General features: G+C 47.1%; 1 protein-coding gene across 1 annotated transcript; it reads right to left on the bottom strand.

Moving 5' to 3' along the window:
- Nucleotides 1-1,911: 1,911 nt before the first annotated feature.
- SLC25A15 (solute carrier family 25 member 15) lies at nt 1,912-22,567 on the bottom strand. Its single transcript, XM_021672832.2, has 7 exons — nt 22,500-22,567; nt 19,193-19,317; nt 14,690-14,948; nt 8,933-9,070; nt 6,587-6,756; nt 5,458-5,616; nt 1,912-4,840 (listed from the first exon to the last, which is right to left on the bottom strand). The coding sequence occupies exons 2-7, from the start codon at nt 19,245-19,247 to the stop codon at nt 4,716-4,718; spliced, it is 906 nt and encodes a 301-aa protein (XP_021528507.1). The 5' UTR covers nt 19,248-19,317; nt 22,500-22,567; the 3' UTR covers nt 1,912-4,715.
- Nucleotides 22,568-26,217: the final 3,650 nt, after the last annotated feature.

Genomic DNA, 26,217 nt, shown 5'->3' with positions numbered 1-26,217 from the left:
TAAGAATAATGGTCGGTAGATGAATCTTAGCCACATAGTTCCCTTGTATTTCCTGGTGTTTGTGGCTGTGCTTTGCAGTACAGTGGGAAGAGAGGGGACCACCTCATCAGGTCCGCTCCTGGGCCCTGGGGGAGTCCCTTCCAACCAATGGCACTGTGCCCACATCTCTTTTGTCAAGGCTGTGGTAGAGAGATAGACCACCCATTTTCCAGCCAGCTGGCCCTGCAGAGGGAGGCATGCCCACTGCTGTGGTAGCCCACAAGTTCATGTAACTCAGTCCTCTCAGTACTGAGTGTGGGCTCTTCTCCTGCTCTAGTGCCTGCTACAGATCTCGCCTTGGCACTCCCAGGCTGCAATCTTGCAGGCTTAGGCTTTTTGTTCCCTCCTCAGTTTAGGGAGAGCAGGGGTGGGACCCGGGCAGTGGCAATGGCAGAGGGCCTATCAGTTGCCTCTGGAGACTCTACCCCAGACAAGTGCAAAACCACAGCCAATTGGAGTGATCAGCCAAGGTTGGTGCAATGTGCTGCTAGCCCCAAGCTGGGGGTCCTGCCTGAAGAGCAGGTGGTCAAGCAACCTGATCCAGAAGCCAGTCTGACCTCCTCTCTGTAGGATGCTGTGAGAAAGTGATCTTTATTCCCTCCCTAGCCTGGAGGAAACAAGGGCGGGTACTGTGGTGGCAGCAATGGCTGAGGCCTGTCAGTTGTCTCTGGAGCTCTATCCCAGAGAAACACAGAGCCACCACCAACTGAAGTGATCAGGCAGGACCTGTGCTGGGCCCAAGCCAGGAGGCACCATGCCCATTGAGGAGCAGCAGGGCCAGGGACTCGTGTGGAAAATGGTCTGGCTGCCTTTCCACGTGGCAGCTGTGGTATGCTGGAGGCCCATAACAGCTGCTGGGCTTTTTGCTCCCTGTCCAGCCTGAGGGCAGCAGCGGCACAGGCTGCAGCAGTGCAGAGGGCCTGTGGGTTACCTCTGGGAGCTCCATCCCAGAGAAATGAAGGTTGTGACCAGCTGCAGTGTTCAGGTGGGGGGTAGGGTGGCTGCGATGGAGGCCCAGACCAGTGGGCCTTGCCTGGCAAGGTGCAGTGGTGAGGCCTGCAGTCTGTCCGCTCCTCAGCACCATGGATATGGCCCCTATCCTAGGGACACACAGGAGACCCTGGCTAGGCTATGGCAGCTAGTGCTTGGCTTCTCAGGGATCCACACTGGCTTGAGCAGTGGCTCTGCCCAGACTCCAGGCAGCTCTCTGTGTCAGTCTAGAGCCCCAGAGTGTCTGTTGGGGGTGGGTGGAGGCATGGAGGACCTCCTGTGCCCGGGGATTGCAAAGGTCCATGGCAGAAGTGTGGGTCCCCAGAAGCCTTCACTCACTCACCCTTTCCCTGCTGTAGGGAGCCTCCCCTTGCTCTGCACCAATTCCAGGTGGACAGCTGTCTTGCCTTCCTCCCCTCTGCTGGCCGAGTCACCAATGCTTCCTTGATAAATCCCAACACAGCCTGCGGGACAATCAACCTGAAGAGCTCGTGTTCACTCACCACACTGTCTCTTGCGAGAGCTGTGCACACCAGCTGCTTCTGGTCAGCCATCTTGGTGCTTCAGTTACTTGTTTTCTTAAGTAGAATTTACTAACTTGGAATAGAATCATCCAAAACTTAAGAGCAGAGAGTTCAACTATTTTTAAAAGAGATAGAGGGAGAAAGTAATTCTAGTGGGCCAAGTTCTGTAACTGCAGTGCACAGAAATGTTTTTGTTACCTTACCTACAGTGAAATTACATCAGGTGTCTTGCTGACAGAAAGCAATGCTTATCGCAATAAAACCACTGCCTTGAAACACTACTATACAGAACTCTAACATTCCTCTCAACATGACAGTTGGTTGCCAGCATGGATGTAAAGAACTTAAACAAAATTCATCAGACTCGAATATTAAGTAAATAATTTAATGATGATAGAACACTGAAATTTCTTTAGACACAGTATTTTCAAGTTATATTTTTGCCTATAGAGTACAGATACGAAGTGGCATAAACTGTACCCTGAATTAAGCAAACAGAATGAAAAAAAAAATTCTCCCAACCCAGGCTTCCATTCCCCACTCCCACTTGCCTCAGACTATTTCTGTTGAAGATATCTAGTGAAATCTCTAATGGACGGCCTGTGGGAAGATTTCCTGCCAACAGGCTAGTTTCTGGGCACTGAGCATGGGACTGTGGGCTCTGAAGCAGTTTACTTCCTGCAGAAAGCCAGTCCCATTTCTATTTTGCTTCAATCCAGGCCTGGTCAGATAAAGCACCACTCAGTAACTACAGACCATTTAAGTATGGGGAGAAAAGCAAAGTAGAAAAATAGTTTTCTCTTAAAGAAAAAGCAAACAGAAGACCAGCCATAATAGCTCTGCAGCACAAGAAACATGACAGGACAGAGGTCTCCCTAGATGTCCCCCAGTATTTGTCAGCCTCTCATATCCCTGATCCTCTGGCTTCTGGCTTTGTGACTACAGTTACCATAGAAGATTCATGGACAGCAAAAACTTTAAGGAACCTGGAGGTTTTGCACAATATGTACATTCTGCTGACAGAAACACATGGTATGGACTATTATTAAAATTGTTAGCCTGCTTGCACTCGGTTTACAGGCTGCTAAGGAGTATTTTTTATTGGGAGAGACACTATTGGTCTTAGAGCAGCACAAAAGGATGAAGCTAATTTTAGTAGTGACAAGAATGACCCTCTTATACCATATGGCCAAAGAATAGCTGCCCATCCCCAAGTCTATGGGGGACCAGGTGAAGTATGGGGTTTGGTTGGTTGGTCAGTGAATTTTTGGTCAGTGAATACATACATATGGCTCTTCTTATGTTCCACTGCTTTATAAAATCACATCCCATGTACAGTCATCATTAAAACTGACTGCCAGTACCAAATGCAGAAGCTTCCAACACTAAAAGCATGGCAAGATGGGCTTCAGGATGAGTCAGCTCTGCCATTACTCACTGTGGAGTACAAGCACTGAGTTCTTTCTAGTTCTGTCAGAGAGGATTTCACCCACTGTCACTCAATCACCAAATAGGGAACAAGGCTTCTCTTGGCTTTGGCTCTCACTGTTCCTTGGAAGGCATTCTGATTGGTGGAGGCAGAGCAGACAGTGAGTGGTCCAAAGTGGATTGATGGCCCCAAATGAGCCAACAGAACACCCAGGAATCCTACCCAGGCCAGGACCCAGAGACAAAAGGTAAGAGCTGTTGCTAGCCACATGGGTCTTTCATCAAAGCACAGTGGCACCATCTACCACACTTCAATCTAAAGCCCTTCCTCAATCTAAAGCCCAAGAGGGGAAGTTCTTTGGGAGAGAAGGGAAGCTGGTAAGGCTGTGCTGCTTCCCAAAGGCCTGACCCTCCAGGCCACCCCTAGCAATATAGTCAGTGTAGAATATGATGCCACCTAGAAGATAAATGGCACTATTTTAAGAGTAGAAGATCTTGGGGAAATCTAGGATGCCTACTCTGAAACTTTTACTCAAGTGTGGAAGCCACACTGGTATGCAGGTAGACTGTCTTACAAATCTAGATAGATATTTTAGTTTTCAAGCACCCCATGAACTTTTTAAAAAATTCAACCACTGGCTGGGCGTGGTGGCTCACACTGGTAATCGCAACACTTTGAGAGGCCGAGGCGGGTGGATCACTTGAGGTCAGGAGTTCAAGACCAGCCTGGCCAACATGGTGAAACCCCATCTCTATAAAAAATAACAAAAAAAGGCTGGGTGCGTTGGCTCATGCCTGTAATCCCAGCACTTTGGGAGGCCGAGGCGGGCAGATCACTAGGTCAGGAGTTCAAGACCAGCCTGGCCAACATAGTGAAACCCTGTCTCTACTAAAAATACAAAATATTAGCTGGGCATGGTGGTGGGCACCTGTAATCCCAGCTACTTGGGAGGTTGAGGCAGGAGAATTGCTTGAACCTAGGAGGGGGAGGTTGCAGTGAGCCGAGATTGCACCACTGCACTCCAGCCTAGGTGACAGTGTGAGACTCTGTCTCAAAAAAAAAAAAATTTTTAGCTGGGCATGGTGGCACATACCTGTAATCCCAGCTACTCGGGAGGCTGATGTGAGAGAATTACTTGAACCCAGGAGATGAAGGTTGCAGTGAACTGAGATCATGCCATCGTACTTCAGGCTGGGCAACTGAGCAAGACTCCATATCCAAAAAAAAAAAAAAAAATCAACCACTTAGAATAGTACACACATTAAGTAGATCCTACATCTAGAATGGGTTAAACAACCATTTATAAGCATCTTCATAAGAAATATCACCTCTGGGTTTTTCTGATAATATTTGAAATAATAAACACGGAACCAAACTGTATTTCCCTCGACACATAACTGTCCAAATTGCATGTACAAGTAGAGATTTATGTAAAAGCCCTGACAGAACTATATTCGGCCTTTTGAATTAGGTGCATAAGGCTACTGACCACTCTATATTTTACCAAGGGCAAGAGCAGTGACTTTTCTATTTCAGTACAATTTTGGGCAGAAACGGTATAATGCAAAATAGAAGGTTCTCCATAAAGTTTAAGATGTAGGGTAGAAGGGAAGACAAAAGGCAAAATTCTCAAGAAATCAGAATAACTTCATGCTGGTCTTGTACTCCAAGAAACCCTGAGATGAACTGTAGTCCTCAGACACCTGTGCTTGGCTCAGGCCCACCAGGACACTTCAGCATGCTTCCAACTGGCTCATCATCAACTTTCTGCTATATTCGTAGGCCAAAAAGAGTGCTCCATTAGCAGGGAATGCTCGAATCATAGTAGGTTTTAGTCCAGAATATAAGGCCATTATTCCTAGAAGATAAAAGGGCAATCAAAGACTGCAACAATCCCTCCTTTGGGGATCCCCATGCAGCTGCACAGCACAGGTATATTTACACACGCAAATCCAGACAACAGCGCTAAAAGCTGAGTCATGCAAGGACACATTTCCAGCTTTCCCTAAATAGACTAACAAAAACAAGGACAAGCATCAGATCTCCTGGGAAAACTGACTGATGCTCAGGTAACATACACCAATTCCATGCTTGATTAACTGTTGGCATATGGATGGGGCAGAGTTGAGGCCTGAGATGGCCAGAGAGAGGTGGCAGCAGCTTTGCAGCTTCACCTGGGCAGTGACAAGAGCACCAACCTTGAAGTTGGAGACCTGTTTATAGTATTAGTACTGCCCAGGGTGGTTATGAAGATTGAATTAGATAAGGGACGTGTAAGTCCTTTGTAAAACTTTACATGTTATACAAATATAAGGGAGTCTATTACAATGAGTAATAGACAAGGTATCTGTGCTCTATTTGAGACACGAAGTTTTTGTGTTACTGTCCTCTTTCTTTTTACAATCAAAACAAAGAAGTTCACGTCTGAGATGTTAAGATGTATACTAGATGCTGGAAAAACAGGTGTTTACTCACCTTCGTTCTTCACAACATTTATAAAGGTTCCGATAAATCCTGCCTGTTTTCCAGACATGGAAAGAACTTGAATTCTGGATTTGATACAATCCACTGGGTACACCGCAAGCCAGAGGCAAATCCCACCAACTCCACCACTTAACATCAAAGGCACAGGGCCTAGAGAAAAAAAAATAGCAAATGGTATTTTGTCTCAAGAACAGCTGATGTGACACTTCCAGAGGTCAATGCAGTAATGGCTGCAGGTAGGTGAAAACACAAATGCTAATGCTGCAGAATACAATTCTTTGAGGAAACTGTCAAAGCTCTTGTTACCAAGCTCTAAGAATACAAGGTTTTGTTTGGTAGCCCAGGTCCACCCCTGGGTCTTGCCAAGTACGAGAAACCCTAGTGAGGGTTATATTTAGTTTGGTCACTGAGGTGTCGACGCCTGGCCCACGGAAACCAGCAGGCCTCCAGCTGGGTGGCAACCCCTTCCAGTAGGGAGAAGACAGGCCAAACACAATCTACGGCTTTTTTCAACTTTCTCACTCTTAAGTATTTTAATAGCCCTGATTCTTCCTTTACCATTAAAAGCCAAAATTGTTTTTATTAACACAGCAGTTAAGTCTGGGAGCTTGACTGACCCCAGAACAGACTCAACACACTGAGGGAGATGATAAGAAAAACTCACTCACTTATGTGAGCCCAGCATTGCATGTAGTTGTACCAACCAGCTAAACATGGTAAGCTACAAAGAACTATGGTTTTCACTGCTGTCAAAACACTATTAAGATGGTCGAGTTTTAAGCTTATTTCAGGATTATTTATAGGTGATTCCCCAATTGGGAAAGTAATTTCTGGATTTCTTCTCCCGTAAAATAGATCCAGAAAAATTAACAAACTTTATTCCAGTAAGAAAATTTGGGATGTACTGCTACAACCCGTCCTAAGGGAATTATCAAGCCTGGAGGGTGGGTGCTATCAACTGCCTGCCACCACGTTACCTTCTGGCATCCAGAAGCTTCGCTGTGCCAGATGGAGACACCAATGTGGGGAGGAGAGCGCAACGAGCAGAGAGTCCACAGAAACCATACCTTCAGGGAGCAGACACCATCACACCCCACAGCAGTCGTGCAGACACATTTACCTAGCTCATCTTTTGATCTCCCTGATGCAAAAAATGACCGGCTCAGTTCATAGCCACCGAAGAAGAAGAAATAGCCCGGTACTTCTCGAAGTAAAGTGCTTGAGAGTCCATGGTAGAAGCCCAAGGGGCCATCCTTCCTAAGGATACTCTTGATGACAGACCACACGGTACTAGGAGGAGACACAGAGAGACAGACTCAGTTATAGCAGGTGGGAAGGAAGAATGGACAAGGGCATTTACAACCAGTTCACAGATCTGATCAACCACTAGTAAGGAAGAAGCTGATTTTATAAATGAAGAGCCAGGAATTGAGACTAAAAGGCATCTTCTGTGGGAACGAAATGCCTCAGAGAGGCATAATTATAACAAGTTTTGTCACCTAAATTATTGGTAAAGAAATTTTATTAAAATAGAGGCAACGTTTCTACAAGTCAGATTATCAAAGATATAAAAGCTAATACACATTTTTTCAGTAATGGATAAATGAAAACTACAATTTATTTATAATAAGGAGTTGTCTAAACTCAGCAAGCATAAAATGGCATTGTATTGCCCGGTCCCTTATCACCGTGATTCCTATTTCCTCAATCTTTCTGATGTGTTTTTGGGAAATCCGTTCAGGTGTTTATAGGGTTTGTTTTGTTTTAGTGCAGAGAAATGAATGAAGGAGTCAATGTTATTTGAAGGTAAGACAAATTCTGAGAACAAGTTATAGCACCTGTCATGCAGAAGCATCAAGAATTTAGTTCTCAGAGCAGCAGGGATGCAGGAGAATTCTAAGCAGATCACAGCCCTGCTCCTGTAGTGGCCGGAACACAGGACACTTTTTGTCTGACTCCCCTTCCTGATGGGGGGCTGCCGGGGCAGCTTTATCCCTGCTAAGAACAGGCCAAGAAATCACACAGTCCGTGCAACTTAATGAATCCCTCTCTCCCCACTTTGTTCTTAGAGAGCAGAGGACTTGGCTCGGATAGATGACGGATTAAGTCCCAAGGTAATAAAGGCTACAGATGTTTAATAACTATTTTCCTTCTGAGAGCTTCAGAAGGCGCTGTCAGGTAGTCTCCATTAGCTGGTCCTTCCTGCAGCACGGCTACATGGAATGTAACAAAGTAATCCAGCTAACACAATTAATCTCCCTTCCGATCCAAGTCTTAGCCCCAAGCTACCATACCATGCCTTGTGTGAACACTGCTAGACTTCAAATACAAAGTCAACTGATAATTCAAGGCATCCATCTGCCTAAGTCCTTTGGATATAACTATTACTATCTTTTAATTACCTTGAATTACTTCCAAGGGACACGAAGGCAGCTTTCTGGGTGCTGTTAATATTCTATTTGTTAATCTAGACACAGGTTACAAAGGCACATAAATTGTGTCACTATTTATAGAACTGCATACTTGTGACTTACATGTGCATTCATGATACTATGTGTATATTTCAATGAGAAGTTTTAAAGACTTACACTTTTGGACTTGTAGGCAATGAATGTTGGATTCAAGTTGGTTGTAATGAATCTCAAGGGTGCAGAAAACAGGGCACTCTTCCAAACCCCATTCTCACTGAGTGGGGACTGATCCCTGAAAATGGTCAATTTATCTACTGATTTTTCCCAGCAGATTTTTAGGCTTTGAGTTAACCACAGCAATATCCTTGCTCAGAACTCAGCCAGATGTCAAGATAAATATGCAAGTTTTGCAATTAATAAAGATAATACTTTCCAATTCAAGTAAATCAAATTGTGTATGACACAGCACTCTCAGAGGATGAGAATCTGTTTTCAAGACTGAGCTAGAGAGTGATTTAATCATTGAAGAGTAGCTCTGCTTACAAAGGTGTTGATTAACGTTCTCAGAACTTTGCAGGTGCACTTGAAGGACTAAGGGTAAGCGGGGCAAGGGAAGTTACCTCCAGGATCTGGGGCAAACGGCCTGAATACCCATGTAAAACCTGGGAGTGGGCATCAAATACTCATCTCAGAATCCAAATTGGCACTTATGAAGGCTCAGGTCTCAGGCCAAGTTCAAAAGCCACCCACCATGTACCTCCAAAAATGGTTGAAGATCATGCCTTATGTTTCCAAGAGGCCAAAAGGGTGTTAAGCTCCTGGCTTATCCAGTTCTGGGGTGTTAAATATCTGTCTAAGACTTTCTAGGAGATGGGCGGTGGATCCAATCACAGACAACCCTTTCAGAAAATCTCTGACTGATATGGAAAAGCATTCTAGAAACAGTATTTTGGAGTAGATAAATCGGCTTCCACATCTACCACAATATAAAATGAAAAAACATCCAATACACTAGGGCAATAGAGACCTGACGTTTTTGCCAGAGTGGCACTTACTTCTGGCTTTTGGCTATCTTTCCCGATGTCTCCATCTCGTACATGGTCTGCAGCCGGCACTTCACGAGCTCTGTGGGGCAGAGCACCAGTGCAGCAAAGGCAGAGGCGAAGGAACCAGCAGCTGCGTTCTGCAGATCACTGAAAGCACACAGCAGACAGCTACCCCTCAGTTTCTTCATTCCTTTAGCACCCACCACATGGATGGCACTTTTGTGATAATGCGGGGTAAGGAGCCAGGCGTCAGGGCATGAACCTGTGATTTCAGCTACTCAGGAGACTGAGGTGGGAGGATCACTTGAGCCCAAGTGTTCTAGACTGCAGTGCTTTGATTGCATCTATGAACAGCCACTGCATTCCAGCTTGGGCAACACAGAGAGACCTCCGTGTCTAAAAAAATGATGAAAGGAAGGAAACTTGCATGTGCTGTTTCATCTGTGGATCCCACAACCCTGTGAGGCAGACAGCGGTACCTCAATTCCCTATGGGAAGTGACACTTAGAGATGACACACAATGTGGCCAGTCACACAGCTACTAAGTGGCAGTGCTAGGATGTGAAGTCAGGTCTTCCTGACTGCAACATCCATATTCTTTTTATTACACACAGCGCTATGGACTGACTTTTGTCCCCCCAAGATGATGGTGTTAGGAGATGGGGCCTTTGGAAGTAATGAGGTATAGATGAGGTCATGTGGGTAGGGCCATTGTGATGGGATTAGTGCCCTTAGAAGCAGCAGCCAGAGAGCTGGCTCACTCTCTGCCACGTGAGGACACAGTGAGAAGATGGCTACGTTCAAATTAAGAACAAGCCCTCACCAGACAGCAGATCTGCTGGAACCCTGATCTTAGACTTTTCAGCCCCTAGAACTGTGAGAAGTGTTTCTTTAAGCCACTCAGTCTGTAGTCTTGTTACAGTAGCCAAAGCCAAGATATATCGTGACATGACAAAATAAAACTCCACAAAAAAACCTAAAGGAAAGGAGGAAAGTATTACCCATAGCCCCTCACTGAAAAACATGCACTATCAATACTTCAGTGCATTTGCTCTAAGTTTTAAATAAAACTAGGTCCTAAGGCCATCCCTACATGCCCACAGTCCAACCTGGAGCAACCAGATGTGCAATGTAACTGCCAAAGATGAAAACCCAGAGTAAGCTTTTAACCAAAAGTTGCTGCATCACAAAAAGATTTTTCAGTTCAGCTGATGACCCACTACCTCAGCAGCACAGAAGAGGGTAAAACGGTGCCACAGGAGTGAGTGAAGCCAGTACAAGTCTGCAAGCTCGATGGTCTTAGGTGAAATGGCTAAACTGGAAATCTACACGAGGCAGAGGGATAAATGCACACAAATACAAAAATAGAAGCATTCGCCTCACATATGGATTTAGTACCAGCAGTCAAAGGTCACCAGCAGGGCTGTGAAACTGGAATCCAGTAAGAATTCAAGAATATGGGGAGGCCAGGCACGATGGCTCATATCTGTAATCCCAGCATTTTGGGAGGCTGAGGCGAGCAGAACACTTGAGGCCCGGCCAACATGGCAAAACCCAATCTCTATTAAAAATACAAAATTAGTGTATTTTTGGATCCCAGCTACTCAGGTGGCTGAGGCACAAGAAGTACCCGAACCGGGGAGGCGGAGGTTGCAGTGAGCTGACATTGTGCTACTACACTCCTGGGTGACACAGTAAGACTGTTTCAGAAAAAAACAAAAAAGAATATGGGGAAAAGTCTGAGAAGCTTTTCAGAAGAAAGACTTCTCTGGGAGTTCATGGTTCATAGGAGTCAAGAAAGATCCCTTCCAGCCCCAGAAAAGTTGTGTGTCACAGGATCATGACTGGCATTTGGGCTGGGACAATTCTTCATTGGGCAGAAGGACTGAACTGGTTCCCTGACACCCATTCAACGCCAGCATCGTGCTCTCACTCGACAGCCAAGATCACCCTCACAGATTTCCAAAAACCTCCAAGGGTGGGTGGGAATATCCTCGGCTAACTACCTGGGTAGAGATATAATCCCCTAACAATTTTTCTCTAAACTTTAAGCAAAAGTACAGACAGAGCTACCATATTCAGGAGTACTAAAGTTTTACCAGTGTTACAGATTAGCATAAAATCAAGGTAGTCCCCAGTCTTGGCCCTGGTCTGCTAGTCCCTGGTGGCCCAGCTTCTATGCCATGGCCAGCTGCAAGGGGGGGTTCCCAGAGGCTGAGCTGGCCTCAGATACACCCAATTCTTTCAGAAGACTTGGCTTGGAGTGGGGGTTTCTTTCAGGAAGAAGGCATTGCTTGCAGTACGGACTTCCTTTTGATGTTAGAGAATTAAGAATAAAACCATTAACAAAGGAGAACCAGGTACACAAATGTACTTGCGCACACTTTCATGGGGTGTAGGAACCATCCAATGCCATCTAGACTACTCCTTCCCCCCACTTCACTCCTTAGCAGCCTGTTAGAACCAAAGTTTAAAATGGTTTCTGCTGTCTTTCTGCCAGCCTCAGATCCACAGTTGGCCTCCCTCGGGGACACTCTGCTAACCTGCTGACAGGCAGTAGTCAGTTAAGGGCATTAATCAGGGTCTGCCGGGTTTGCCAGGACAAAGGTGGCAGTCAATAAATGTAGAAGTCTATTGAGTTTAAGATATAATAACGCTCAGACTTCTGCACAAACACCAAGCACATTATTATAGTGCAAGGACACGGCCAAATCAGATATGCAGTGGACTTTGGCTTTCTAATGAATACTTTCGTCGACTGGTGCACAGAATGAGGTGCATGGGCCCCTGGTTCTGTATGTAGTATAAATGTGTAGAACTGGAATTGCAATGGTTATAGGTATAGGATGGGATTTTTTTCTAAGAATTATCCGTTTGTCATCTATTCAACAAACATGTACCTGAGCAATCTGCTGTGTAAGACCCTGTCCAGCCAAACATCAAAGTAGAACAACACTCTGGGACATGTTGAAACCGGGAACAGACAAATATTTACAATGTGATTGCAGAAATTCACCACAGGCTCTCACAAGCAGCTCTTTCCTTTCACTGCTCCCGATTAATCTTCTCTCTAAAACTGACCCTTACAAAATATTCCACACCCCCAACTGTGGTCTGATGGAAAGGAAACTGGGCAGGGGCTCGGAGGACGCAAGTTCAAGTCCTTAGCGGGGTGACCATGAGCATGTCAATATCAGCACCTCAGTTCCTCCATCCGTAAGAGAGAGGTAACATCTGCCTTGTTGCTCTCACAGGATCACGGTGAAGGCTATGGAGACACAATATACACGTCAGAGCTTTGTAGATTCTAAGGGAGCATTTCCCCAACAGGTAAGAGGCAAACACTGTTCCTCAAGATGAAAAAAAAAGGCCCCAAGCTCAAAAAACATGAGTGCTGGATTAGATAAGATTAATCAGGATGGTTTCTTTACTGCGAAACATCCAAGTGTCTTTTTTTGAGAGACAGGGTCTTCCTCTGTTGCCCAGGCTAGAGTGCAGTGGCATCATCTCATTGCAACCTCCGCCTCCTGAGCTTAAGCAATCCTCCCACCTTAGCCTCCCCAGTAGCTGGGACCACAGACGTGTGCTACCACGCTCAGGTAAGTTTTGTAGTTTTTGTAGAAACGGGCTTTTGCAGTGTTGCCCAGGTTGGTCTCAAACTCCTGGGCTCAGGTAATCTGCCCACCTCAGTCTCTCAAAGTGCTGACACTACAGGCGTGAGCCACTGTGCCCAGTCTTAGGCATCGTTAATGAACTAAATAACACATACATTACATGAAATAAATGTACCCAGAGTGATTCTTCATGAGAGAGACACTGTGACGTATTTCCCAACCCTTTCTTAAGGACCCCAGCAATTCAATGTTCTGAAAGCAGTGTGGGGAAATGCAACTATAAGGTATTAGATTGTTCTCAGCAGAAAAACAATATGCTCTTACCTGTCCTTCACTTTGTTCACAGGATAAGGAAACAAGAAAGTGGAGGGGCAGGCAGGGCCAGATCCCCAATGGTTTCACTCATGCAAGACAGAAGTCACTGTCTATCCTGTGGGGGGAGAGTCTGCTTTGCTCAGAGGACAGAGGTCTTCTCCAGAATCTCACATGGCTGCTTACTGCTTCCCTGTCTTCTCTCCCCATTTTGTCCTTTGCAAGAAAAGTGAACTCAAGTCCAGGCCTTCTCTAATAGAGTATCTCTCCTTCAACAAGGAACAAAACTAGAGTTGCCTGTGGTTTTGCTTCTGTTCAGTCTCCATCATGACATGCCGCATGCTCCTGGTTTGTGCCCTGCTCATTTCTTTACTGCCTTCCTGCCTACCCTTTCCGTGCTGGAGGGTCATCCCATCCACATTCAGCCCTCCTCGCTATCTACACTGTGTTCGTGGGCAATAGTATCCAGTCCCAAGCCTTTAAAAAAAAACAAGCTCTACCCATCATGGTGGAATTCCTGCCTATAAAAGGCCACACCCTCAAACCTCCAGGCACCTCCAGAGAACGCTGCTGCACACAAGGAACCGAATTCAGTTGCTTGGGTCCTGCAGCTGCAATTGGGTTTTGAACTCCTACTGAAATAACTGAGACTGCCCTTTGCAACCTTGAAGCTTATGTCATAATATTATGATTTAAAATAAATCGACATTCAAAGGAGGGAGAGCTAAGCATCCCAGTGCTTTCCAAATTCTCTTTAGTCTCTATATAATAAACACCCAAGGCAAGACCAAGCATGAGCCAAAGTCTCATGTTTTGGGGAGATCTGGACAGAGAAAGGTGGATTCCCTGGTGTCTTCTCAGACATTTCTGACCCTTCCTAAAACTCCTCAAATCTATCTGGCTTAGACAACCTCTTCCAATGCTCTCTGCATTTTGCTAATGAAAGAAAAGCTAAAACTTGGATGACAAGCGGCATCTATGGTTTTAGTGCAGCATGTCTGCTGACGAGAGGTAGCACCGCCAGCAGCATTTGAACAGCATTCTCCTGAAGAAAATGGAAACAGAAGGGCAGTTCGTTCTCAGTGCTGGATTATGGGCAGGTCTCCTTCGTGGAGTGCACATGTGGTTTCCAAGTTTATATGACGACAATGTGTAACTTCATAAATAAAAGGAAAGCAGTTATATTTTTAAAAAGGAAATAGACTGAGAACATTAAAAAAAATTAAAAATTAAATTAAATTAAAAAACAACAAAAAAAGGAAAAAAAAACTAAAAAAGGAAATGTTTATCCGCATAAGGCATCAGTAAAATTGTCACCATACAACAGATTAAAAAAAAATTTTTTTGTTATTATTTGTTTTTTCGAGACGGAGTCTTGCTCTGTCGCCCAGGCTGGAGTGCAATGGCAGGATCTTGGCTCACTGCAACCTCTGCCTCCTCAGTTCAAGTGATTGTCCTGTCTCAGTCTCCTGAGTAGCTGGGATTACGGGCACATGCCACCATGCCCAGCTAATTTTTTGTATTTTTAGAAGAGACAGGGTTTCACTGTTTTCCCCAGGCTGGTCTCGAACTCCTGAGCTCAGGCAATCCACCCGTCTTGGCCTCCCAAAGTGCTAAGATTACAGGCGTGAGCCACCGTGCCTGGCCAGATTTTAATTTTTAATTTTTATAGAGATAGGGATCTTGCTATGTTGCCCAGGCTGGTTTTGAACTCCCAGCCTCAAGCCATTCTCTTGCCTTTGCCTCCCAAGGTGCTGGGATTACAAGCATGAGCTACCATGCCTAGCCAGTTTTGTGTTTTTTTAAAAACAAACAAAAAAGGTGTGTGTCCTTGACTCACCTCAGCTTTGCCTGCTTGTCCAATCCAGCCACTTTCCGTACCACCTGCTGGCAGAAGCCGTAGCACATGAAGAGGACAGAGTTTTCAGCGATGTTGGCGATTAGTGCTGGGCTGGTCCCCTTGTAGAAGCCGCGGAAGCCCACCTGGGAGTAAGTCTTCAGGCAGCAATCGGTGAGGCCTCGGTACAGCTCAGGGAACGTCTGCATCTTTACTTTCATTGTGTCAAAGGGCTGCCCAGTCAGTACACACGCTGTGCCCCCTGGAATCAGGACAGAAGACTGCTCTAGTATGAGGCTCCATTTCCATCATCCATGGAAAGAAGACACAGCCAGCCTACCCCAAAACTTACCTCTGCTTCAGTTCGTTTCAACCTCTTTTCCTTCAAAACCTTCCAGCCATGTCCAGTAAACAATTTATAGCAAATCCTTCATGTGTCTGGCACCTAAATCCCACCCTGATGGAGGTCCTGCCAGGCAGGGGAGAGAGGCAGGCCCGGGATACAACAGCGCAGTGAGCACGCAGGAGCATGGGCAATAGGGTTAGAGGGACTATGGCTTTGCTGCGAGATCCTGGACAAGCCATGTAATTTCTGAGCCTCAGTTCCTCATCCATGCCACCTCACAGGGTTAGCACAAGGATTAAATAAAAATGTAGAAGACAGGCTTGGCACAGTGCCAGCTACATAAGTGGTTAATAACCAACAGTTACTGTGTGTGCAAGAGACGGAAGCCACAGAAAGGGAGGGGAAACCTGGGAAGACTTCATCACTCACTTTGCCTAATGCCTAGTGGGACTGATCAGACCCAGCACCATGGAAAGGAAACAAGGAGTCTGGCTAATTAATCCCCAAAGAGTGAAATATTTCACTCTATAGAAAAACCTCTTTCATTTGAACTATACCAATTAATAACATGTATTTAGATAGAGAATGGACTGAAATTTATTTATTCTTAGTTTAAATCCTTTATCTATATACTTTTCTAAGAATATTAAGGCGGGGCGCGGTGGCTCACGCCTGTAATCCCAGCACTTTGGGAGGTTGAGGCAAGAGAATCCTCCCTCACCTGAGGTCGGGAGTTCAAGACCAGCCTGACCAACATGGAGAAACCCTGTCCATACTAAAAATACAACATTAGCCCGGCGTGGTGGTGCATGCCTGTAATCCCAGCTACTCGGGAGGCTGAGGCAGGAGAATCGCTTGAACCCGGGAGCCAGAGGTTGCAGTGAGCCAAGATCATGCCACTGCACTCCAGCCTGGACAACAAGAGTGAAACTACGTCTCAAAAAAAAAAAAAAAGAGAGAGAGAATATTAAATACAGCAAGTCTACATTGCACAGAATCATTTCTTTTTCTTTCTTTTTTTTTTTTTTGAGATGGAGTCTCACTCTGTTGCCCAGGCTGGAGTGCAGCGGTACAATCTCAGCTCACTGCAACCTCAGCTTCCCAGGTTCAAGCAATTCCTGTGCCTTAGCTTCCCAAGTAGCTGGAATTACAGGCATCCACCACCATGCCTGGCTAATTTTTGTACTTTTCATAGAGATGGGTTTCGCCATCTTGGCCAGGCTGGTCTTGAACTCCTAGCCTCAAATGATCCTCCTGCCTCGGCCTCCCAAAATGCTGGGATTACAGGCGTGAGCCACCATGGCCAGCCACATGAAATCATTTCGATAAAAATTCTAAATGGAAGAAAAGGAACGAACTGTAATCACCCTACAATATCCCCAGACCCTGCAATAGGGTCAGCGTCATGGGAGGTGCCAGTGGTTAGCGCTTACCATCTCCCTCTGAACCCGAGAGGAGCTCTTAACGCTTCATCAAAATGCAAAAGAAGGCTTACAGAAAATATTTAAGAGATCAACTTCCTGACTTTGACATTATACATAGTTATTCCATCTAAACTCTAGAAAGTGGTGTTAGGGAAAGGGACATTAAGAGTAATTCTCTATCATTTATTTGCAAACAAGCCAACACTTTCAAAGAGTCTGAAAACTGTTTGATCTCTTTTTTAAGCAACAGGCAATATGATCTCTGTGATCCCATCATTACTGTTCTTCCAAGAGAGGAAAGACACATTTCTGCCTTTAATTGCCAAATGATTCCTAATTCTAAGTTAGTGAAATATAATTTAATATGATTTTACTATGATTAATTCAGAGTCATTCTCTCCCAGGTACTGCTAGGCTAGGATAAAATGAGAACTGAGGCCAGGGGCAATGGCTCACGCCTGTAATCCCAGCACTTTGGGAGGCTGAGGTGGGCGGATCACGAGGTCAAGACGTCGAGACCATCCTGGCCAACATGGTGAAACCCCGTCTCTACTTAAAATACAAAAAGTAGCCGGGCATGGTGGCACGCACCTGTGGTCCCAGCTACTCGGGAGTCTGAGGCTCTAGATCTCTTACAGCCACTGCAGATAGGGAAATGAGAACTTCCCAGCACTTTATTAGAGTAGATGAGCTGGCTGAAAACCTATGTGGTGGGGGAAACTTTGTTTAAAAGGAAAAGAAGAGACACATAGAACAACACAGGCTCCATCCACATCATCTTGGGCGGCAGCTGACTCTGTGCTTAGAGTCGGATCGCTTCCGTGGGTGACCTCGGCCACAAAACACTACAGGTCCTCTGCTCCTATCAATAGCTGACAGAAAAATCCCAAAGTCCAGCAAGTTCCACATCCAGAGAGCCAGGGAGGCAAAGGCTCCAAACCAACCCTCACCACCAGTGTGCTGCAGACACAGTACGGAGAACTAAAGCAGAGACAGAAACAACACCAGACAAGGGACCCAGGGACCACAGTCCTGCCCTGTCTTCACATCATCTTGCTGTGGAACCTTGAACAAATCTACTGCCGCTCTCTGGGCCTTTTTCTACATATCCAATAAGCATTCAAGCCATCAACATCCAAAGCCCCTCTCTAGCTCCAGCATTCAAAGATTCCAAGATCCTCAAAAGTGGGAATCTGCTTTCATTTGCATTTTATGAGGCTCACAGTAGAACGGAGGTTTTGGTGTCTGTCACTGATAGGCACCTCCTCTGCCCAGCCCCAACCTACAGATCGTGTCTCGCTCCCGCTCCCCATCATACCCCTTAAGGAATGGGCTTTGTTGTCCTCAGAGGTTAGACTACCCACAGCAGCTCTACCTCGGTGAGGGGCGTCCCTGTGTCGCCAGCACAGGGAGAAATACCAGTCCAACAGTGATGGGGACGCTAAGTGTCAGTACATATAAGGGCCCAATACATGTTCAAAACATGCCCACCAGCAAATACCAGGCCCATAACCATCCTGTTGTAATTTCTATCTTTCAAACTAAGTATAAATTCTAAATGTGGTACCCAAATACCTGCATGCACATAAACAGGAAAAGATAAACTTTTTTTTTTCCTGGTGGATTCTTGATCTGTCACCCAGGCCAGAGTGCAGTGGTGCAATCCTGGCTCACTTCAACTTCTGCCTTCTGGGTTTATGCAATTCTCCTGCCTCAGCCTCCAGAGTAGCTGGGGTTACAGGCATGTGCCACCACACCTGGCTAATTTTTGTATTTTTAGTGGAGACAGGGTTTCACCACGTTGGCCAGGCTGGTTTTGAACTCCTGACCTCCAGTGATCCACTCACCTCGGCTTCCCAAAGTGCTGGGATTACAGGCATGAGCCACCGTTGCCCAGCCAAAGGTAAACTTTTTAATTCTATCACAATAGGTTCTAGATCTTCGACAGACTGACTAAAAGACATAAAATGTCAAAAAGTGAGACTCTCTCATGTGGCTAAACACCCTCCTACTGCAGAGATAGAACTGAGCTCAAAGAGCATTCATGTGCTGGTGAGAAGCAGCCAGGGGCAGGTAGATGGTTGCACCATTCTCAGGGTCAGCGTCCTCCCCAGTGTGGCATGGGGGAGGTGGGGGAGGGGCCTGGGAGGCTGTAGCCTAAAGGCATGCAGCTGTAGTGGGCACATTCCACCTCTCACCCTGACTCAGAAGGTATTAACAATAATGGACACTCCTCCACCTTCTGCCATGCTCTGAACAATACTACACTTCCATCAAATGCATTCATCCCAAAGGTAAAGCACATCGCTTCTGGAGGGAGAAAGGTAATATTTTCATACCACTTTCATTTGATCTCATTTAGAAGGTGCCTGAAGAATGGAGAAGACTGGGTTTTCTCTGCGATTATAGTTAGGTGTTGCTTAATGATCGGGACATGTTCTGAAAACTGCGTCGTTGCACAGTTTTGTCATTGTGCTATCACAGAGCACACACACCGACCCTAGATGGCATAGCCTACTCCACACCTAGGCTGAATGGCTGGCCTGCTGCTTCTAGGCTATACACCTGCGCAGCATGTTACTGTACTGGATACTGTAAGCAACTGTAACACAATGGTATTTGTGTATCTAAAAGTCTCTAAACACGGAAAAGGTATAGTGGTATAATCTCATGGACCACCATCAGATATGCCGTCCACCACTGACAGAAACATGGTTATGTGGCACATGACTGTACCTGCAGCCCCTGCTGTGAGGTCAATGGCAGCCTGGATAGCAGGATTGGACTTCATGTTTGCCCACTCTTCTGCTGGTTTCCGTGGAAGGCAGCTCTCTGGAGCTTATGACAGGCACCACATATCCCTGGGAGGAGACAAGCGGTCACCATTAGTCCAAGTCTGCAGCTTCCTGTTCTCTAGGCCTGCAGCCAAATTACTGAACCTAAACTTCTGGGAGCCATGAACTGGGCTCTACATTGCTCCAAAAGACAGGGGCTCAGGGTTTCAGCGCAGCTTAGCAATTGCCCTCTAGAAAGCTCACAGATCAAAAAGCTTCCCTGTGTATCAATACAACAGCCACCAGCAGCACTTCAACCAACCTTTCTGAAGACTGAAAAAATGAACACCAAATAAGTAAACCAATCACAGATGTACCAAACCACATCAGACTTGTATTTTAAGAGGCCTACATTAAGCCATCAATTGAACAGGCTCAGTTCTAAATTCAGAGAGCAGCCTGTGCTGGGTGCCTCAGGGGATGTCACAAGACATTAGGACTGGAAAGGAGCACCCAGGCAGCCAAGGATGGGAGCTGCACCCGGGATGACACACAGCCTTGGTGAATGCCTGCTCTACCTGCAGCGTGGCCCCTTCGGCCTCTACAGCTGGGAGTCCTCATCTGTACAAAGTGAATAATAAAAACATTATCAAACAAAGGCTGTCACAAAAAGCCAAATGGGACCGGTGGGATGTGCCACTGTGCACAGCATGATGTGTTCTTAGAACAAGGCCCTGCACAGAGCACCAAACATGTTCCTATCACCACACGCCACTAGCCCTTCAACTGTAAACGTGCATGGCAGTTGCCTGTGGGCCTTGCTAAATAAAATGCAGCTTCTGATTCAACAGCCTTGGACGGGACCAGAGATTCTGCCTGTCTTGATGAGCTCCCAAGTGAGGTGGCAACTGCGAGTCCACAAACTCACACTTAAGAGATACACCACCTGGGCCATTGAGTCCAAATTGCTTGATAACCTAGAGCACTTCTTAAATATCCAAATTGCCAGGACTTTCTTCTGGAAATCTTGATTCAGTATGTTTCGGTCAGAGCCTTGGACATGGGGAAAACTAGAATTTCTTTCTCTCCCTTTTGACAAAAGTCAACTACTGCTGAGGCAGGGGCTTAATAAATGTTGACCAAAATGTCCAACTCGACAACTAATTCTGTATAATTTTCAAAAGGTGTCACTAACTTATTTGTGAATAATAAGGAATAATTTATTCCTCATCACACTCAGGAGCCGTGTGACCCGTCGTGCTGGATCAGAGATGAACACCAAGTACCTTCCTAACACCAATGTCATTCTGACCGTCAACAGAAGACATTGTCCACGGAGAAGTTTTTTCAACTTCTTGAAGCATTTTGCCAATGATCAGACTTCAATAATCTTCCTTTATTTACAAAAAACTTAAAGCCAGTGGCAACAAAGGCACAGTACTTAATAAAGCAACTAAGTTAGAAGTGCAAGACACCAATTTATATGCTGTTGATAGATTTGGAGAGATAGGACCATTTACTAGGCTGAAAAGGTGGTGGCCATCTGGTATCTTCCTAAAAAAGTTTATCAGGTTCCTAATCCCTTTCAGAAGGCAAGAGGCCTGGACTGAGACAAGGTCTTATCCAAGGCGACACAGCTAGTCAGTGACAGAAGATTCAGTTCAAAGTCCTGTCCTTTCAGGTCTGTGCCTACAAACCAACACTTAATCTGACTATTTCAACCTGGCCAAAAGCAACATCTAACACCCAACCCTGCATTTTAGGGGAAGAAAAAAAAGGAGGCAACTAAGAAGACAGACGGGCAAGTCCAGTGAGGCCTCCCAGATAAACCTCAATGCGCTTATTTCTTTTGGCACAGACACTTCCTTCTTCACTTTGAAGGAAAGTCACATCACATTGCACTCCATCTGTCCATGTGAATTCAACCCCATTAGGTGAGCCAAACTTAAACACATTAAATTCTACAAATAGGCCGGGCATGGTAGCATGCCTGTAATCCCAGCACTTTGAGAGACCGAGGTGGGCATATTACCTAAGGTTGGGAGTTCGAGACCAGCCTGACCAACATTGAGAAACCCTGTTTCTACCAAAAATACAAAATTAGCCGGGCGTGATAGTGCATGCCTGTAATCCCAGCTACTGGAGATGCTGAGACAGGAGTATCGCTTGAACCCAGGAGGTGGAGGCTGCGGTGAGCCGAGATGGTGCCATTGCACTCCAGCCTGGGCAACAAGAGCGAAGCTCTGTCTCAAAAAATAAATTAATTAATTCTACAAATAGCCACTAGTAGAATTATTAGGATAGAAAACGATGATGGGTACTAACAGATTCACTCAGAAGGAGCAGGCAACTAATTCACATTGTGTGTAGCTCTGGCTCGGAGAAGACACAGGGCTTGGAGGAGGTAAGACTGTTTGGCATGAATTATAATGGATTTATGAGCCTGCTGTAGCACTTGGAATAGAAAAAAGAATCTTTTCAGCGCCTTTGACCCTTCTCTCAAATTATACCAGGGTGCGACTGAGGAATAACAGCGCCGACCGCCCATCCTTCTCGATCCTTGGGGAAATTAACTTTTTTTTGGAGGTGAGAGTCAGTAGATGAGGCTGCATTTTCCACCAGAGAACACGAACTGCTGCGGGAAGATCCCAGCTTCTGGCTAAAGCTGGGCGGTAGCAGGCGCCGGCCAGTTCGCCATCCAGTCCCCAGAGCCCGGGCTGTAGGGCGCCGGGATGCAAACCAGCTTTGCCGCCAAGGACCCGGCTAGGCACATCTCCTCCCAGGCCTCACAAAGACAGGTTAAAAAGATGAGTTCCAACTTTCTCTGCCCGGCGCTGAACGCTCTCCGCCCCTGCCCAGCCGCCCACTCTCGGGCAGCCAGCGAGTCTCCATTCAGAAGCCGCTCCGTGCTGCCCAGCGCCGGCGCCCCGGCGGCCAAATGACACGACTTGGGGGCAAAGGCGGACAAAAGTTCCCACCAGGTGGGGACACTGCGGGAAGAAGGCCCACGACCCCGAGATCCTCCGGCGACCCCGGCGGGGCACCCTGGGGCGGGGAGGGGTCCAGTGGCACGTGCGCGGCGGCGCTGGCCGCTTCCCCAGTCGCCCGGGAAGGTCACGCCGCCCGGACGCCGCGTCCCGCCCCGCGCCCCGCGCCCAGCTCCCCGCTCCCTCCGCCCCGCGCGCGCCCCGCGCCCAGCTCCCCGCTCCCTCCGCCCCGCGCGCGCTCCCCGCAGCTGCAGGCGCCGGGCCGGGCTGCGCTGCGCTCACCGCTGCGCCGGCGTGGCCGCGTCCCGCTCAGGTTCCGCCGCCAGCTCTCGGCTCCAGGTCGCCGGCCGGGGCGGCCACTTAACACCCACGTCGGCCGCGGCCGGCCCTCCGCCCCGCCCTCCGCGCAGGCAGCCCTGGAGGCCGCCCCGCCAAGCTCAGGAGCGCCCCTGCGGCCGGGGGGCGGGCTGCGCAGGGCCGCGCCCGGGCCGGGACCCGGAGCCGCCGCCGCCGCCGCCCACCGGCCCTGCCGCCGTCCCCCGCACGGGAAGCGGAAGTGGGCGCGGGGCCGCGGCGCGCCCAACCCAGCCCGCCAGCCGGCGTGGCGCTGCCGCTGACCCTGACCCTAGTGAAACTGGAGGGCAGGGCCTGCGGCTCCGGGAACTGTCCCGTCTCCGGGCTCCCCGAGACCCTCTGTGAGGCCAGACCCTAGTTAGCCCGCAGGGCTGGGGCTGGGAATGTCAGTGCTTGAGAGGACTTATTTTTTAGTCAGTTTGACCTTGTTGGGCGGCTAAGGCCTTATTTATAAATTATATTTGAGTACAAAATTATACTAGGGATTCAAGGCCCTAATATAAAATCCAATTGAGTATGAAAATACAGGAATTAGCCGGGCGCGATGTCTCACGCCTGTAATCCCAGAACTTTGGGAGGCCGAGGCGGGCAGATCATTTAAGGTCAGGAGTTCCAGACCAGCCTGGCCAACATGGCGAAACCCCATCTCTACTAAAAATACAAAAACTAGCCAGGCGTGGTGGCGTACCTGTAATCCCAGCTACTCGGAAGGCTAAGGCAGGAGAATCGCTTGAACCCAGGAGGCTGAGGTTGTGCCACTGCACTCCAGCCTGGGCCACAGAGCAAGACTCAAAAAAAAAAAAAGCCATTTCTCAATCCCCCTTTCCCAAGGAAATCCATCTGATGCCATTTCTGCAAGTGCACTGATGAAAACTGTAACAATGTCAGCTCTGATCTTCTAGTCCCTAAGGAACTATAGGTTATATTTGTGGTTCTCTGGCGTTTTGTTAAACAAGTAAAAGTATTCAAAGAAGCTGTTGTTTGCTCAGAGTCATTTTCTTTAATGCTCTAAGACAAAGGGTCAGAAGGGTTTTGATCTACTTTAGACAGCCACTCAACATAACATTCAGCCACCACCTTCCTGTTGCTTTGGTTCAGACTTCGTGTATAGATTTTCATTTTCAACACTTATTTCCTTCCTTAAACAGGGTGTGGGCCGGGCATGGTGGCTCACACCTGCAATCCCAGCACTGTGGGAGGGCGAGTGGGCGGATCACCTGAGGTCAAGAGTTCAAGACCAGCCTGGCTAACATGGTGAAACCCAATCTCTACTAAAATTACAAAAATTAGCCCAGCATGGTGGCACGTGCCTGTAATGCCAGCTACTTAGGAGGCTGAGGCAGGAGAATCACTTGAACCTAGGAGGTGGAGGTTGCAGTGAGCCAAGATCGCCCCACTACACTCCAACCTGGGTGACAGAGCAAAACAAACAACAAAAAAAAACAGGGTGTGGTGACACAGGTCTCTTGTCTCAGCTACTTGGGAGGCCAAGGTGGGAGGATAGCTTGAGGCCAGGAATTGGAGGCCACAGTGAGCTATGATGGCACCATTGCACTTCAACCTAGGTGACAGAGAGACCTCATCTCTAAAACACACACACAGACACACACAGACACACACACAGACACCTTCCACACGGTGTAATTTTCTTTTACAACTTTCAGCCTTGTTTGGATGTGCTGTTGGATTCTTTTTCTTTCTTTCTTTTTTCCTTTTTTCTTCTTTCTTTTTTTGAGACGGAGTTTCAGTCTTGTCGCCCAGGCTGGAGTGCAATGGCATGGCCTCAGCTCACTGTAACCTCCGCCTCCTGGGTTTAAGCGATTCTCTTGGCTCAGCCTCCTGAGTAGCTGGAATTACAGGCATGCACCACTATAGCCAGCTAATTTTGTATTTTTTTAGTAGAGACAGGGTTCCACCACATTGACCAGGCTGGTCTTGAACTCCTGGCCTCAGGTAATCTACCCGCCTCAGCCTCCCAAAGTGCAGGGCGTGAGCCACCTCGCCCAGCTGTGCTGTTGGATTATTACCTATGTTATTTAAGTGATTTGATTGGTGTTAGTGCTTAACAAGAATGCACACCTGAAGAGACTCCCAGGCTGTAGTAGATGCTATGATGGGATCAAAGTGCCTGGTAAATGGGCACTCATCAGAATCAGCACTTTAGAACTTCGGCTTCTGGGCCATAATCAAGTCACAGAAACAAGCTAGGGAGTTGAGTTGGGATGACTTGTTCAAAGTGATGGGGAATGTAACTAATTGGAAGCAGATCCAGGAGCCGAAACTACAGTTACAGCAGCCTAAAGGGGTTGAAAATATCACCTGGTCCAGTGGCTTTTGCAGCTTATGAGAACGAGACCCAAAAGAACCCTGATTAAGGACAGACTTGGCTGACTGTGGTGCTCACGCCTGTAATGCTCCCAGGTTGGGAGGCTGAGGCAGGAGGATTGCTTTAGCCCAGGAGTTCCAGTCCAACCTGGGCAACATAGTGATGTAACTGCCCAATGGGTTCTTCTCACCCGCTGCCTCGACTGAGCCAATTTATCAAGATGGGGGAATTGCAATAAAAGAGTTTAATTCACACAGAGCCAGCGGTACAGGAGACCAGAGTTTTATTACTACTCAAATCAATATCCCCAAGAATTTGGGGACTGGAGTTTTTAGGGATAATTTGGTAGGTAAGGGGCCATTGAATGAAGTGCTGATTGGTCAGGTTGGAGATGAAATCATAGGAGTCTAAACTGTCCTTTTGCACTGACTTCGTTCCTGGGTGGGGGCCACAAAACCAGATGATCCAGTTTATCAATCTGGGTAGTACCAGCTGATCAGTCCATCAAGTACAGGGTCTACAAAATATCTGAAGCACTCATCTTAGGGTTTACAATAGTGATGTCATCCTGAAAAGCAATTTGGGGAGGTTTAGAATCTTGCAGCCTCCAGCTGCATGACTCCTAAACCATAATTTGTAATCTTGTGGCTAATTTGTTAGTCCTACCAAGGCAGTCTAGTCTCCAGGCAGGAAGGAGGTTTGATTTGGGAAAGGACTGTTGTCGTCTGTTTCAGAACTAAACCATAAACTAAGCTCCCAAAGTTAGTTCAGCCTACACCCAGAACAAGGAGAGTTTGGAGTTTAGAAGCAAGATGGAGACAGTTAGGTCAGATCTCTTTCACCATCATAATTTTCTCGGTTATAATTTTTAATTATGTTGGCCAGGCGTGGTGGCTCACACCTGTAATCCCATCACTTTGGGAGGCCAAGGTGGGCAGATCATGAGGTCAGGGGTTCGAGACCAGCCTGGCCAACATAGTGAAACCCCGTCTCTACTAAAAATACAACAGTTAGCTGGGTGTGGTGGTGCATGCCTGTAATCCCAGCTACTCGGGAGGCTGAGGCAGGCGAATCACTTGAACCTGGAAGGTGGAGTTTGCAGTAAGCCAAGATCTCACCATTGCACTCCAGCCTGGGCAACAGAGTGAGACCCTGTCTCAAAAAAAAAAAAAATTATTTTTTTGCAAAGGCAGTTTCAGTGAGTCCCTGTCTCTACTAAAAAAATTAAAAATTAGTAATAATTTTAACCTGGTGTGGTGGTGCGTGCCTGTAGTCCCAGCTACTAGGGAGGCTGTAGCAGGAGGATCGCTTGAGCCTGGG

This window comes from Aotus nancymaae, unplaced genomic scaffold, assembly GCF_030222135.1.
Source record: "Aotus nancymaae isolate 86718 unplaced genomic scaffold, 86718_ANA_hifiasm-v0.15.2.pri h1tg000043l, whole genome shotgun sequence".
NCBI lineage: Eukaryota > Metazoa > Chordata > Mammalia > Primates > Aotidae > Aotus > Aotus nancymaae.
This window is presented reverse-complemented; position numbering and strand designations above follow the sequence as displayed.